At 50.7% G+C, this 13725-nt stretch overlaps 2 protein-coding genes across 2 annotated transcripts in view; one reads left to right on the top strand and one right to left on the bottom strand.

The window, feature by feature from the left end:
• The window catches only part of PRPF4 (pre-mRNA splicing tri-snRNP complex factor PRPF4), a 31621-nt gene extending 25195 nt beyond the window's left edge, over positions 1–6426 (top strand). Inside the window, exons 8-14 of the mRNA XM_005295591.4 lie at positions 1171–1229; positions 1670–1793; positions 2877–2966; positions 5333–5455; positions 5580–5687; positions 5778–5896; positions 6139–6426. Coding sequence (XP_005295648.2) covers positions 1171–1229; positions 1670–1793; positions 2877–2966; positions 5333–5455; positions 5580–5687; positions 5778–5896; positions 6139–6332 — 817 coding nt within the window. The 3' untranslated portion in view covers positions 6333–6426. The remainder of the gene's footprint in view (positions 1–1170; positions 1230–1669; positions 1794–2876; positions 2967–5332; positions 5456–5579; positions 5688–5777; positions 5897–6138) is intronic.
• A 2007-nt stretch (positions 6427–8433) lies between these two features.
• On the bottom strand, positions 8434–13203 carry RNF183 (ring finger protein 183). The gene is made up of 2 exons (XM_065572462.1): positions 12768–13203; positions 8434–11494 (listed from the first exon to the last, which is right to left on the bottom strand). The coding sequence occupies exon 2, from the start codon at positions 11424–11426 to the stop codon at positions 10839–10841; it is 588 nt and encodes a 195-aa protein (XP_065428534.1). The 5' UTR covers positions 11427–11494; positions 12768–13203; the 3' UTR covers positions 8434–10838.
• Between the last annotated feature and the right edge of the window lie 522 nt (positions 13204–13725).

The raw sequence follows: 13725 nt of genomic DNA, 5'->3' as shown, positions 1-13725 counted from the left end.
TCAGCCAGGTATGTCTGCACATGTCCCCTTGTGGTCCTGTACCCCCTTGTCCCTGTGTGGCCCTGCACCTTCACTCAGCCAGCCATAGCTGCCCCTGTCTCCATGTATTCCTTCACCCCCAGGCCCATTCAGCCCCTGGCTCAATGTCACCCCACTAGCTCCTGTGCCCCTGCCCCAGTCTGCCTCCCCCACTAGCTCTTCTGAACCCCATTGTGTGAGACCGCCCCTAGCATCCCCATGTGCCCTGTTGCTCTGTCCATCTCTCCCCCACCCCCTCCCCAATATATCCCGTGCCTTCTCACCTGGACCGGCAGGGCACTATGAGGAAGGCAGCCTCTGGCCCCTCCCTCTCCATGGCCGTTGAGTCAGGTGCCCTCTCTTCTGGCACCACATCAGCCTCTAGTGGGTGAAAGGTGTAATTGCAGTGTGACCCCTCTCACGGCTTCCCTTGGACACCTCGTCAGAATACATTATTCTGCAGGGGGGAAAAGACTGCGGAGGACATTAATTCTGCGCTTGCACAGTGGTTCAAAATTCCTCTAGGAGTAGAGTTTTGAGATCTCAAGTAAGGCTTATGCCTGCTTTTCTAAACCGTGCCTTCACACCATTTTACTTCCTAGCAAGGGTTTGAAGCATCTGTTCCCCTTATAGCAAGGTCACAAAGCATTCCCGGCATTTCATGCCCTCACTTTTCACTTCTGTACCTCAAGCCCTGTGCCCAGCCCTTCAGTGTGTGGTTTGTGGGATCATGTCATGCTCTAGTGTCTGCACCACAAAGAGGATCTGAGCCTGCAGCTACCGCGCGCGCACACACACACCCACCCACCCACCCACTGAGTGGCACATTCCACCTCTGCATTGGAGGTGGCTCTTCTTGCATTGACTAAGAGCAGTGAGAACTGTCACTTCTCCTACTGGTTGAGCCCTTCACCCACAATCACTCCTCAAGGGAGGAGACTTCTCATCTGTTCAGTGGACTACCTGCCAACGCCCCCTCTAACCCTTCAGGGATCAGTCTTGTGGGAGTTAGGTCAGTGTTTACCAGTATTTTAGTCACTGCAGTAACCCCACACTCTGTTTTCTTAGTTGTTTTTTGAGCTGTGCTTTTGGGGTTCGCAATCCCTCCTGTGTTGTGACCGTGACTCCAACCATGTTTCTTGTGTTCAACAGGAGTGGCCTGTGCAAGCTCTGGTCTGTGCCTGACTGCAATCTTGTTCATACTTTACGAGGTAGAGGTGCTTTTGCTGATACAAGCTCTTTGCTAAGTACCCTTATTCCCCTCAGAGTCTGGTTATAATGTAAACCATTGCTATTTGGCTAAAGATGCTTTGGGAACTGGATTCTTTGTGGGTGACTCTCTGCAACTGTCACCAGTGCTGGAGAGGGGAGGAGAGGGGGCCATGAGCTCATTGTTTGTCACTAGTCATTTGAAATTGGTGGGGGGTTTTCCTAGTTTGTGCTGACATACTTTAGCCAGATGTCCAAGTCCCTGGTTAGTCCACAGTGAGGAAGAATCCTGTGGTTCCATGTCCAATAAGCCAGAACTTGGTTGCACAATTCTGACCTGATAAAACCTGTTGTCAGAAGAGCTGGTGGGGGGGAAGCAGAGATCACCCAGCAGAGCATGCAGTCTTTTGACTTTCTCTCTCTCATTCTCACCCTCGCCAAGGGCACAACACCAACGTAGGAGCAATAGTGTTCCATCCCCAGGCTACTGTCTCCCTGGACAAGAAGGACATCAACCTGGCCTCTTGTGCAGCTGATGGCTCTGTCAAACTCTGGAACCTTGAAAGGTCAGAATGACACTGGACAGTGGAGCCAAGTTCTGGGTGATGGACTAAGTGCTGCTGAGGTCTTAAAACCCTGCATTAGGAGTTCAGTGTTTCACCATAGTCTTCTGCCAGGAGAAAATTCCCAGCCACGGGAGCTAAGGAGTTAACTTTTTACATTGTCTGGGCTCTCAGTTAACACCAGTATCCAAAGAGGGATGGACCAAATGTAACACCTTGCTACCGAAGAGTCATTTGTTGGGATCAGGAGCAGAAGTGGCTGTCATCAAAAGCCATGTCCAGCCCTTAGTCTGGCAAGAATAAAACAACGAGGGGTGCAGGATATTGACATCTGGCTTGTTTTAAAAGCAAAGCCCTGCAGTGTCTCTCTGCATGAGACACAGGTGGCTTTGAGGGCCTCAGCAGCTTCCTATTAGCTTTGAGGGATGGTTTTTAATTGTCTTTGGCATGGCAGCAGTAAATTTGCACCAGGGGATTTAGTTATTTGTCCCATGTGGACATGGAGACGGTTATCTCTTTAATTGGCCTGTTTGGATGAATGTTTTTCTTTCTGATACTCTTTCAAACCTCTTAGTGGCTGCTGGGCTGATGCATGTAATTTTGGCAGAACGGATATCAGCCCATTCGTGACCACCATGTGACTCCTTCTGCATGGCTGGTGTCGTGTCTTCCCATTACTGTACTTGTTCTGGGCAACTGGGATGGTGATAACTGCTGCTCCCCTCGGTCATGTTCAGATTTCGTGTCCGCTGTTTATAATTCTCTGTATTACTGTAGCATCTAGGAGGTGCTATACAGCCACAGACAAGATAGGCCCTGCCCTAGGGTGCTCAGGCATTTAATAGTGTTATTGTTTGTTGCTGCTGCTGCTATTTTAATTACAAAGCACCTGAAAACAATAGGAGCTTCTAACATTCTAATTAATTCTCTCTTGGGGCGACCCTTCTCTTGGGTGTTTCTAGCTCTGGACACACATCCATGTGCATACAAGTTTTTGTCAGTCATGTTGCTGTGTGACCCTAGTGGCTGCAGTAGGCCTGTCCTCCCTGGAGAGAATGTGTAACAGAGTTGGTTTGTTTCTTTCAGTGATGAACCGGTGGCAGATATCGAGGGCCATACAATGAGAGTGGCACGAGTGATGTGGCATCCTTCTGGGAGGTTCCTGGGCACCACTTGGTATGTGGCGTTGATTTACCGTACTGAGGGTACTAAGCTTTAGCTCTTAAATTATAACAAACAAATAGGAGCTGGTGTATGTCTGCAGAGCGGGGTTGGCAAACTGATTGCCAAAGTAAGGGGGCACATCTCATCTCAAATCGTCCAACAGGGGTCACACCCAGCCATTTTTTTGGCAATAAGCCACAAGTTACCGCAGGCTGGGGCCTTAAAAGGGCAGGACCCTGTACAGACCTCCATTCTCTTCCCTTCAAGTGAGACCCTGTTGGTCTCCAAGTGGGTATAAAGTACAAGCGGTCAGAATAATATTTATCCCTGTGGAAACACTGACTAGTGGAATAACCACTTCCTGCCTTTTGGGATGTGCCAACTATCAAAGCCCTGTTGTCGAGCCATACCATCAGCTCACTGCCCGTGGTTAACACTGATTTTGATCAGTAGAAAGCATGAGCAAATAAGTCTGGGAATGGAGGTTCTCCTGCGAATGGGCTTGGGCAAAGAGTGGAGCAGATCCTATTGAGTCATTGTTAAGACCCAGATACCCTGAGGGCAGAGGGTCTGATCTATCCTGAAACCCAGCCGTACACATAGCCTGAATATATCTGAAATGCTGGCTCCAGAAGGAGCCACAGACCCTGCTGCTTAGTAGAATCTCTTTGAAATGGTCCCACGGAGAACAGTAATAACCCTTATGAGTCAGTGACCCCACTCTTTGCTTCTCTTCCCTCCATTCCAGTTCCAGGGGATCTCCAGACTCTATTCCCTGCTGTGTCTTGCATCTGTAAATGGCAGGTTATAATGTACTTTTCCTGGGTCTTTAAACCATCACTTGACTCTTTGTTTAAATGGGGACTCACCCTCCCCTCCCCTCCAACTTTGCACAGGTATTAAAAATAATGCCTCTCTCTCAACCGCCCCTTAAGTAAATATCTGCCAATCTTCCCAGAGTATTGGGTGCCAAAGCTCACATGCTGTTCGGAAATCTGCCAGTCAGTTCCCTTTGGAACCAAAATGATGCAAACTGGCAGCTTGTCACTATGACTGACTGACTTACCTGGAGAAACAAATTCTCACTCAGGTGCCGTCACTTGATCTTTCAGCCCCCTGCTAGGAAACATGCCTGCGGAGTGAAAGCTGGGCATAGTGAGCTGTAGGAGAGCATCTGACAGTGTGGGGCAAATGCAATTCTCCATGTGTGGCGAGTGAATACACATCTTTGCTCTGCTCTTTGAGGCTTGTAGTAGGAAGAGGGCCTGAAACATAAGTCTTTTATGTCAGAGGCCTGGTATGAAGCCTGAGGCCTGGGCTAAATTAGCAGTCAAAACTTTGCTGATATAAAGCAAAATCGGGCTGTGAACTAGGGGCAGGCCTTGCTCACAGAATCTGGCAAGAACAGGGCTGATGTTGCAAAAACACACACTCCTAAGAGTGTGAGGCTAGGAACAGAGCACTCCCACGAACATATTCCAGAAGGGTGGTACCAGAACACCTTGATACCAACATATTCCCTAAAGATAACAGGAACACACTGACCCATCCTAAAGATAAGGTCAGTATGACAGTGTGATGCATAGAGATGTGCAAGGTGATGGGTGGTAACTGACTATGTCAGAGGGGCAGTGTGTAACAGGATGTTTGTATTGATGTATAAAAGATATCTCTGAGTGAGTGTGTTTGGCTGGCCTGGGGATAATGGAAAGTCCCGCCATTAACTGAGCTAGTCCATTGCAACAGTCATCCATGTGTTAGTGTACCTATAACCATTGAGCCAGGGCACTGGGACTGTGTTTCGTTGACAATAAACCTGACCAAGTGCCTTCACTATGAACCAAGTCTGTGGATTTATTGGGCAGTTTGATTTGAACCTCCTGTACGGGCTTTCTGGCCAGAATCAGTACAGCACACAGAAAGAATACACATGCAGCCAAACAGCTGACCACAGGGCTGATTTATCCCAGCAGCACTACCACAGGCGTGCATGTGCTATTGCGTTTATACCATGCAGGGCACTCAGTGGGTGAAATGTTCATTTTATTGGCAGGATCTGTGCTCCCTTTGGTGGCTGGCCAACTGGCTGCGATTGTCATGTGGCACTGGAGAAGCGTCCTTTTCCCCAGCACATTGCAAGGACACTGCAGAACACTAACGTCTTCTCAGTGTCATCAGGGCGACAAGGCTTGTTCCTAGTCATCCCATGCTGTGCAGCAGATGAAGTTCTGGGTTGACCAGCAGTGATGTGCTGATGAAGCAGTTATTATCCGTTCGTGTTTCTAACGGTGTCTGAGCACCCACATACCTTCTAGTCTGAGCCAAGGTTAGAATTCTGAAAAATACATTGAGTTGGACACATGGCTTTGTTTTTCCAGCTATGATCACTCCTGGCGCCTCTGGGACCTGCAAGCTCAAGAGGAGATTCTCCATCAGGAGGGGCACAGCAAGGGGGTCTATGACATCGCCTTCCACATTGATGGCTCTCTTGCTGGGACTGGGTAAGATTTACATTGAACCTTAGCAAGGTTGTCGCTCAGGATCAGATGCCCTTTGCTGGGCTGGTGTGTTTGTTTGAGCTCTTGTGTGTTTAAGAAGTGTCAGTGCTGAGTTTTCTTTCCCCAGTGGCATGGATGCCTTTGGTCGGGTGTGGGATCTACGTACTGGGCGCTGTATCATGTTCCTGGAGGGCCACCTGAAGGAAATCTATGGGATTAACTTCTCCCCAAATGGGTAAGGAGGGAGCTGGAATGGTGCAGCTAGGGGTTCTGAGAGCATGAACTCCAGCTGAGACCAGTGTGCTCTTCCTTCTCCTCATGGCAGATATCACATAGCAACTGGGAGCGGGGACAACACATGCAAAGTGTGGGACCTCCGCCAGAGGAAGTGTGTCTACACCATACCTGCCCACCAGAACCTGGTGACGGGAGTGAAGTTTGAACGTAAGTATTTCCCTTCCCACACTTTGGTTTGCTTAGCAACACTTTCTCCTAATTCCCTGGGCTGATGTGGCTGGAATAGCTGTATGTGCAACAAAACTGTAGAACAATCTGTGCTGGTAATAGCCAGAAATCCCAGAACTCAGCAGACTCCTCTCCAGAATCTGCAATCTGGTGTTGGCAATCTATTGTTGTCTGCTGTTTCTACATGCGAACCTCACCTCTTCCCCTCTCCTTCACTGCAGCTACGCATGGTAACTTCCTGCTCACCGGTGCTTACGATAACACAGCCAAGATCTGGACTCACCCAGGCTGGTCCCCTCTGAAAACGCTGGCTGGCCACGAGGGAAAAGTAATGGGATTGGATATCTCCTCAGATGGGGAGCTAATAGCAACATGCTCATATGACAGGACCTTCAAGTTGTGGATGGCAGAGTAGCTCTGAGCTGCCAGTGACTCAGGATGGGGAATATCACAGACTGGGCTGTCCCTGCATTTTTATATTAAAAAAAAAAAATCAACTGTTGCATTAATTACGATGGTGGCTGGAGTTACTGGTTTGTGTCGGCTTCCCCATGGTGCTGGTGCATCCCCTGTGCTGGGAGTTGGCCAAAGTCAGAGTTGATCTGAGCTCCTGGAGTGATGCAGTAACCTCACCTTGTATGATTTGCTTTATATAATCTCTACCCCCTGCCTCTGGGGAGAAATTCTGGTGTGAGCCATCTGCTCTACCTCCCCTTCATCATGGGCTTTACTCTCTTTTTATACATGTTTGTAAATACCCCCCCTCCTCCCTTCAGATGCACTGTGCCATAAAACCCATCGGTTGGCATCACCCTCAAGATCAGTTGTGTAGGAGACTTTCCCCAGCCATGGAGCCTGAATGATCTTGCTTTTGGCAAAGAGCCAGCTGCTTCAGTCATTTAAATATGGCACATTGGTTCTCCCAGCACAGAGATTGGATTTCTGCAGAACGTGGAAGCCCATGCCCCGTTAGGCATCTGCTGTGGGTGAATTTTAAGCGGCGGGAGAGGAGGGAGTTTCTCTTCATGCAAAATCAAGCTTGAACTGCCCACTGCCCTAGATCCCCTTCTGCTTCTGTGATACTTCCGAGTATTAAACCACAAACACTTTCAAATCACATGGACTTCTCCAGCCTAAGCTGTCTGCAAGTCTCTGCCGGGAGGTGCATACAGAGGTGTCAGTTACAGCTTTGTTGCTAGTTTGTTTCACTTTAAGGTTCTTGCTCTAGCCACCCACTGTAGAGAACATTCACTTTCTCAAATCTTCCCAGTCAAGTTTTGCAGGTGCCTGTTTCTAAGAAACCTGTTGTGACCTCAGTGTCTGTGCACTTTGGTTGTGCTGGAGCTGTGTGGGGGAGGGGCCTGCAGCATCTGTTACCAGCCACAGCTGTGTACCCAGGAAGCAGTCCCATTACAGGGGGAGACATCAGGCCAGCTGTTGTCTCTCTTCTCTCCCTACACTTCGATCAGCAATATAAGAACCTTGCATGCAGCAGCGTGTGTACTTGTGAGAGCGGATGGGTGATACAGGGTTGCTCGTTCTCAGTTGCACGCTTCCCTGTGTTTTGTTTGTATGCACTAACCAGTGCATTAAACAGAGTGAGGGAGATAGCCATGGAGTGTGGAAAAGCTGATCTCTTTGTGGGGCTCTCTGAAAAGTGCCCCCAGCAAGGGAGAAGTAGCTTCATCTTCTCCCATTCCTCTTGAGAGTAGCAGTGCATGCCCACAGCAGCGTAGTTCTTCTCCACCACCAATTCCCTAAGTACTGTGGTTAGTGAAAAGGAATGAAATGGGCCCCTTTTGGCTGAGGAAGTGGGGTTACTCCTTGTCTCTCTAGCTGACTACATGAAGCATCTGGTCTCACCTGCTCTTTGCCCCATCACCTCTGATTCATTATTGAGAGGAACAGGAGTACTTGTGGCACCTTAGAGACTAACAAATTTATTTCAGCATAAGCTTTCGTGGACTACAGCCCACTTCATCAGATGCATAGACTGGAACACCCAGCAAGAAGATATTTATACATACAGAGAACATGAAAAAGTGGGAGTAGCCAGACCAGCTGTAAGAGGCCAATCAATTGAGATGAGCTATCATCAGCAGGAGAGAAAAAACTTTTGAAGTGATAATCGAGGTGACAGATAGAAGGTGTGAGGATACTTAACATGGGGAAACAGATTCAATTAGTGTAATGACCCAATCATTCCCAGTCTCTGTTTAAACCTAAGTTAATTGTATCTAATTTGCATATTAATTCAAGTTCAGCAGTCTCTCGACTCTCCTGCTGATGATAGCTCATCTCAATTGATTGGCCTCTTACAGTTGGTCTAGTTACTACCACTTTTTCATGTTCTCTGCCTGGTGCGTACTCTGCTAGGAGTGGCCATCTTTCGGGCCCAGGGGTTGTAGTGGCAACATACGGCCAAAGTGCAGCACAGACATTGCATATAAACCTAAAACAAGTCCTACCACTTCTAGTCAGCCCTGGCCTGGAGACACCACTTAAAATATCCCCTGAGCTATCCAGTGCCATTTATTTGCTCTTTTAAGATCCATCTTTACTAAGCAACCGATGTTTGGTCTTCTGGACAGTACCTTAAACAAGGTTACACTGTAGTTTACAGGCAAATAGAAATCACTTGATTGAGCAGCAATACATCATTTGAGTTCCCTTCAGCTACCCAGCCCTGTCCCTCCTCTGGGTTGCATCAGCTACAGTGACCTTAGATAGAGGTGCTAGCAGAAGGAGCTGCTGCTGGAACAGGCGGAGGTCTAGCTGGACTCTGACCTAGCAGGACTTGCTTTATTAAATAAATGTAGCCACCTGCCTGCTGATCATGGAATTCATTGTAGAGAGGCCCATGCCAGCTCTCAGATGGTAACACCTGGATCCAAACCAGCAGCCTCCACTCCGAAGCCATCCAGTCCCTTATAGTTTCCTTAGTGACTCTAGCTTCTATTTTCTCTTCTCCTCCTGGCCTCACCCCATCCTCAGGCTGTCGTTCCCCACACGGGAGTCCAGACTTGTCAGTCTCTGCAGCAGAAGGGATGGGTTAATATGCCAAGAGGAGCGATGGGTACCATCATCATGTTACCTGCCCCCTTTCTCACATCAACAGGAATTGCCTGCTATGATGGAGACTTGAGCCACCAATGGGGTGGTGGGGTACAGCCTGCAGCAAGAAGGAAGCTCCACCCTCTTCCCCATGACACTGTCTGCAGGCCAAGGCCTTTTCTGATGGCCGAACAAACTGTTAAAAGTGGGGCCCTTTCCTTCCCCAGTTGTGGCAGTTGAATTCCAGCATTGATGCAACTATGTTCCTACCTCTTGGATTGCAGCTCCCACCCCTGAAATGCAGCCAACTCTGAGGTGAAACACACCTACTGCATGACAGCACACAGTAAACTTCCCCAACAGTCTGGCGAAGGACATGAGGCCAAACTTCCATAACTCTTACTGCAGGAAACAGAATGTAATTATCCCACCTGGCATGTGGCCAGTGGCTGCCACACCTGCTCTTTATTGACTGCCTGGGACCTGAGGTCTCACCTGGTAAAGACAGCACCTCCAGAACACTGGTTGAGTGCTGAGGCAAAGGGAAGAGACCCCTGACTGGCTCATGGCTATTGCTTCCTTAAAGGTCTCCCATCCACATTAGCGAGGCCCAGGGTTGCTCAGTATGACTAAAGCACAACTTATGATGGGCTGATGGAGTAAATGTTAAAGAAACAAAGCTGCTCAGGCTGTGTAGATACTGAGCACTCCTGGGGACTAAAGTAGTTACCCACAGTGAGAGTACCATGCAGTTCCTGCCAGCTGTCAGCCAGGTACACAATGGAGAACACTGTCACTGCTACTGAGCCCATCTTGGTGTAGAACAGGCACAGCCAAGGAATCACATGTCAGTGCAAACCTGAGGAGTTGGAACAGCCTTCCCCATGCTGCCCTTCAAACAGAGCTGCTGCAATCTGAACCCACTGGCCTTAATCCAGAGGCAGGACAAGGAAATAGGACAGACACTGGTGCTTTCTCTGTTCAGGCAATCCATGTCTGCCCCATGGAAATGGAAACCGTTCACATTTATTTTCTTGCCTCTGGAAAAGAAAGTGAGGTTGAGGGGTGAGAGCAGAGGAGGAGCTGGGACCCTGGCACAGGAGCTGAATGTGTTTGATTGTAAACAACACAACAAAAAGTGCAACAATTAGCTCAAAAAGACAAAAGATTAAATTTCTTGCAGGTCTTTGCTGTGGGCTAGGGGTCTGCTTATCCAGCAGATGGAAAAAGCGCAGCCCCCCGTGAAGACCTTTGGCACAACAGATGGTGTCAGTCTGTGGACATGAATGTCCTGGCCTGCATGTTATCCTTGGTGGCACCCAGATCCGTGGTATTATCCCAGGAGAGACAAGAAGATGAGTCACAGGCGAGGCTGTAGAAATCTTCACTTTCCATAAGGTTCTGGCTCATTCCTCCTGGGCTGGGGTTTGCAGCATCCCCTCCTCTTGAGTCATGGCCATTCAGTATAATGGCCCTGTTGCCCACTACTATGAGCATCTGTATTCCCATAGTGCCCTGGAGCTCATGTTGGGGCCCCAGACCCCATGACAGGCAGCAAAGAGCTTCAGCTGATGGGGCAGTTCCAGAACATCATACAGGTTCTGCTGCTGTTGGTGCACAATGCTCAGTGCTGCCGGGGAGCCCCCAGGTCTTGGGATGCAGCCAGACCACTAGTATGGCTGGGTGTATCACTGAGAAGAGATCAGGAACAGAGCTCATTAGCCAGAGCCTGCAGAGATGGTCCTGGAGGGTGCAGAGAGGGCTCCCCTGCCCAGAGCAGATGCCAAGTAGCTGATGTCACCTGGCACCTTTTGCTGTCTGAGAAGATGTTGAACTCTGAGCTCCAGTTGTGGGGTTTGCCAAGCCCTCAGCCTATGCCCCACAGGAACTGCTTGGTCCAGAAGATGGAGAAGATGAGCAGCAGTGTCACGCTGAGGATGATGGCCATCAGGTAGGCGAAGATGCGGAACTGGGGGTGGCGGATGCACTGCCGAAGGGAAGAGCGGCTGGGGCTGGAGGTCGGCCTAGGGGAAGCTTGGGAGCTACCTAGCCTGGGCCCTGGATCTGTTCCCAGGTTGAGGGTATAAACCCTGGGCTGGCGCAGGAAGTACCGTGATTTCCGCTCGTCCTTTAGGCACAGCTGCCGGCCCTCCAGGATGATATGGTTGGGCTCCAGTTTGAGCAGCCGCAGGACATCTGAGTTGGTGGGCAGCTCAGTGATGGGCTGGTTGAAGGGGAGCACTGTGGGATGGCGGCAGAGTGGGCATTGCAGCCGGTTGCGGGCAGGGGACACCAGGCTCAGGTGTGCCAGGCACTCGATGCAAAAAGAGTGCTGGCACTCCAGGAGCTTTGGGGTACGGAAGGTGTTGTTGTAGGGGTTCCAGCAAACAGGACAGTCTGGCTCTGGCTCCCTGCGCAGCCCTTCTGACATGGTCTCAGTGGGGCAAGGCGCCATCCCCAGCTGCTGCGCCCATGAAGCCCATTTGCTGTGAGGGCTGCAGGAAAGATGATCCCACCAGCTGCCTGGAGCAACACAAAAGGCCCAGTAACAATGCATCCGTCTGCACCCCAGTGAGCTGCTAATCTCCCCAGGCACATATACCCTGCTCAGGACGTGGGCTGATCCAGCCACACACTGCAAGGACCCCAGGAAGGGGAGAATCGGTGCAGGTAACAGGTCAGTCCAACCAGCAGCAAAGTCCCTTGAGGGAGTGAGGAACCTGACCCTAGACAGGGAGCTGGGTGGGTGCTACAGGGAACTGGACATAAAAAACATGCTCTCAATGGCCTGATAAAAGTGACAGCATGAGAGCTGTTGCGCTAGCTCCAATGTGATCTGATGGGCTTTCGAACAGGAGAAGCCATGAAGCTGTTAGGCCAGACCCTTCCTCCCAGCGACTTCAGCTTGGAACTCAGACAAATCCTCGGGTAATTGTGAACTCGGAGGTCTGGCCCGTCCAGGTGGCGTTAAAGCTGTCTCTGGTGCAGATGGCTCACAGCCATCATGGGCCTTAGCAGTGGGGAATGCAGCTGACTCTGATACAGAATGTGCTGGGGAACCCTTAATGTGTTCAATTAGCCCAGGAAACCGGAGAACACGGGCAAAGGCCAGGCAGGAGCATGCCCAAGCTCTACCCCAATAGCAGCAGAGGCCCCTGTCGGGATTGGGCCCTGTGCAAATATACCCAGAAGCAGGTCTGGCCTTCCCCCAAAGAGCTTGTGCCTTCAAGCCAGAGCAACAAACACATTTCAAAGCAAAGCCAAGTCTTTTTCATTGCATAGAGGTCTCAGCCTCTTGTTGGAGAAGTAGAAGCATGCTCTGGTTACCAACCCCACCACCAATGCAGGCTCAGCATAATGCCCTGAGCCCTTCCTGCTGGGGGAGGGGCTCAGATCAAGAGCACAATGGGGCACCAGGCTACTAGTTCTGCTTGACAAACACTTGCATCCAGCTAGCCACATCTGTCCAATGCATGCAGCACCCAAATTGAGGGTCTGTTGGGAGTCAGTGCGTTGTTCTCAACCTGGGTGTTGGAGAGACGCCCCAGCCAGGGCAGTCTGGGCATGGTCTGCTGAATGGTGACAGTGCAGAGGGGAGCCCAGAGAGCAGCGCCTGGCACTAGCACAAAAGCACCACTCAGGAGGGCTCCTGACTGATTGCCAAGATGCTACCCCCCACCCCCTGCCCCTGGACAGACAAACAGCAACTGCACAGCAAGGAAACATGCCTGGCTGTGCTACAGAAAGCTCCCTCCCAGCTGCCCTTGGGGAACCAGGGGCTGCAGGGGACACTTACTTTCACAAAGGGGGCCCGGTATCACAGCTGAGCGCCGGCAACATTGCTAAGCAGGAGCCCCTGGCAGGGGGCACAGGGTGGCGGAGCTGTCCTCCTGCTCCTCAGAGAGGCTAGCGAACACATCCTGTGCAATGATCCTCGCCCTTCATCCTCCTTTGCAGTCTGTATTTGCCTGCTCCTCACTTGCAGCCACACACCATGGCTTAGCAGCGGGCAGGACTAGCGGTGGCCTTGACAAACAGGTTTCTATTGGAGAGAAGAGGGAGGGAAAGATAGATGGCCATGAGCTAGCTGCTCCAGAGAAGCTGTGCTGGCCAGTTGGGGGTTGGTGCCTTCTCACTGTGCAAGCTGCAACTGATTTCCATGGAGCAGCACACAAGGCACTGAGCTCCAAAGGGCTGTCAGTGACTGTTGTTTACAGCATGCACCTGGCACCGGAGAGAGGCGCAGGCAGGGGAGGGGATAAAAATACCAACAGGAGGGAATTAGGTCATGTGCATCAGCTTCTATGCAGCAGACCAGGATGACACGGGATGTGGCAGCCTGGGGTCACACAGGTCACAGGGGATGCCAGTGGCAGACCAGGACACTGAACATGGCTCTTCCTGAATCCTAAGCTAGAGCCCTAAGCACTGTGCCATCCTGCCTCCCCTTTGTGTCAGTAACCATCCTAGTCCGTCTCCCTTACCCCAGCTCACTGAAATGCACTGATCCCCATCGCCCTTGTCCCCCACTCCGGCCTCTCCTCCAATACGCCAACCTCAGCCTCCTTTCACCCCAGGCTCTGCCTCTGCTCCAGCACCTTCCCATTCAAAAGAGGCAAAACCACCTAACAGAGCAACATAAACACACTGGATTTCTTGGGGCAACAGGGCACCACTACCTGCCCCCATCCCCATCCCTTCCAGGCTCTGTTGTGCCTATCTGATTTAACCTGCCTCTCTCTTCTTGCCCCAGC

This window comes from Chrysemys picta, chromosome 18 (assembly GCF_011386835.1).
Source record: "Chrysemys picta bellii isolate R12L10 chromosome 18, ASM1138683v2, whole genome shotgun sequence".
Classification (NCBI taxonomy): domain Eukaryota; kingdom Metazoa; phylum Chordata; order Testudines; family Emydidae; genus Chrysemys; species Chrysemys picta.
Note: the sequence above shows the minus strand (reverse complement) of the source record. Positions and strands in the feature narration are given on the sequence as shown.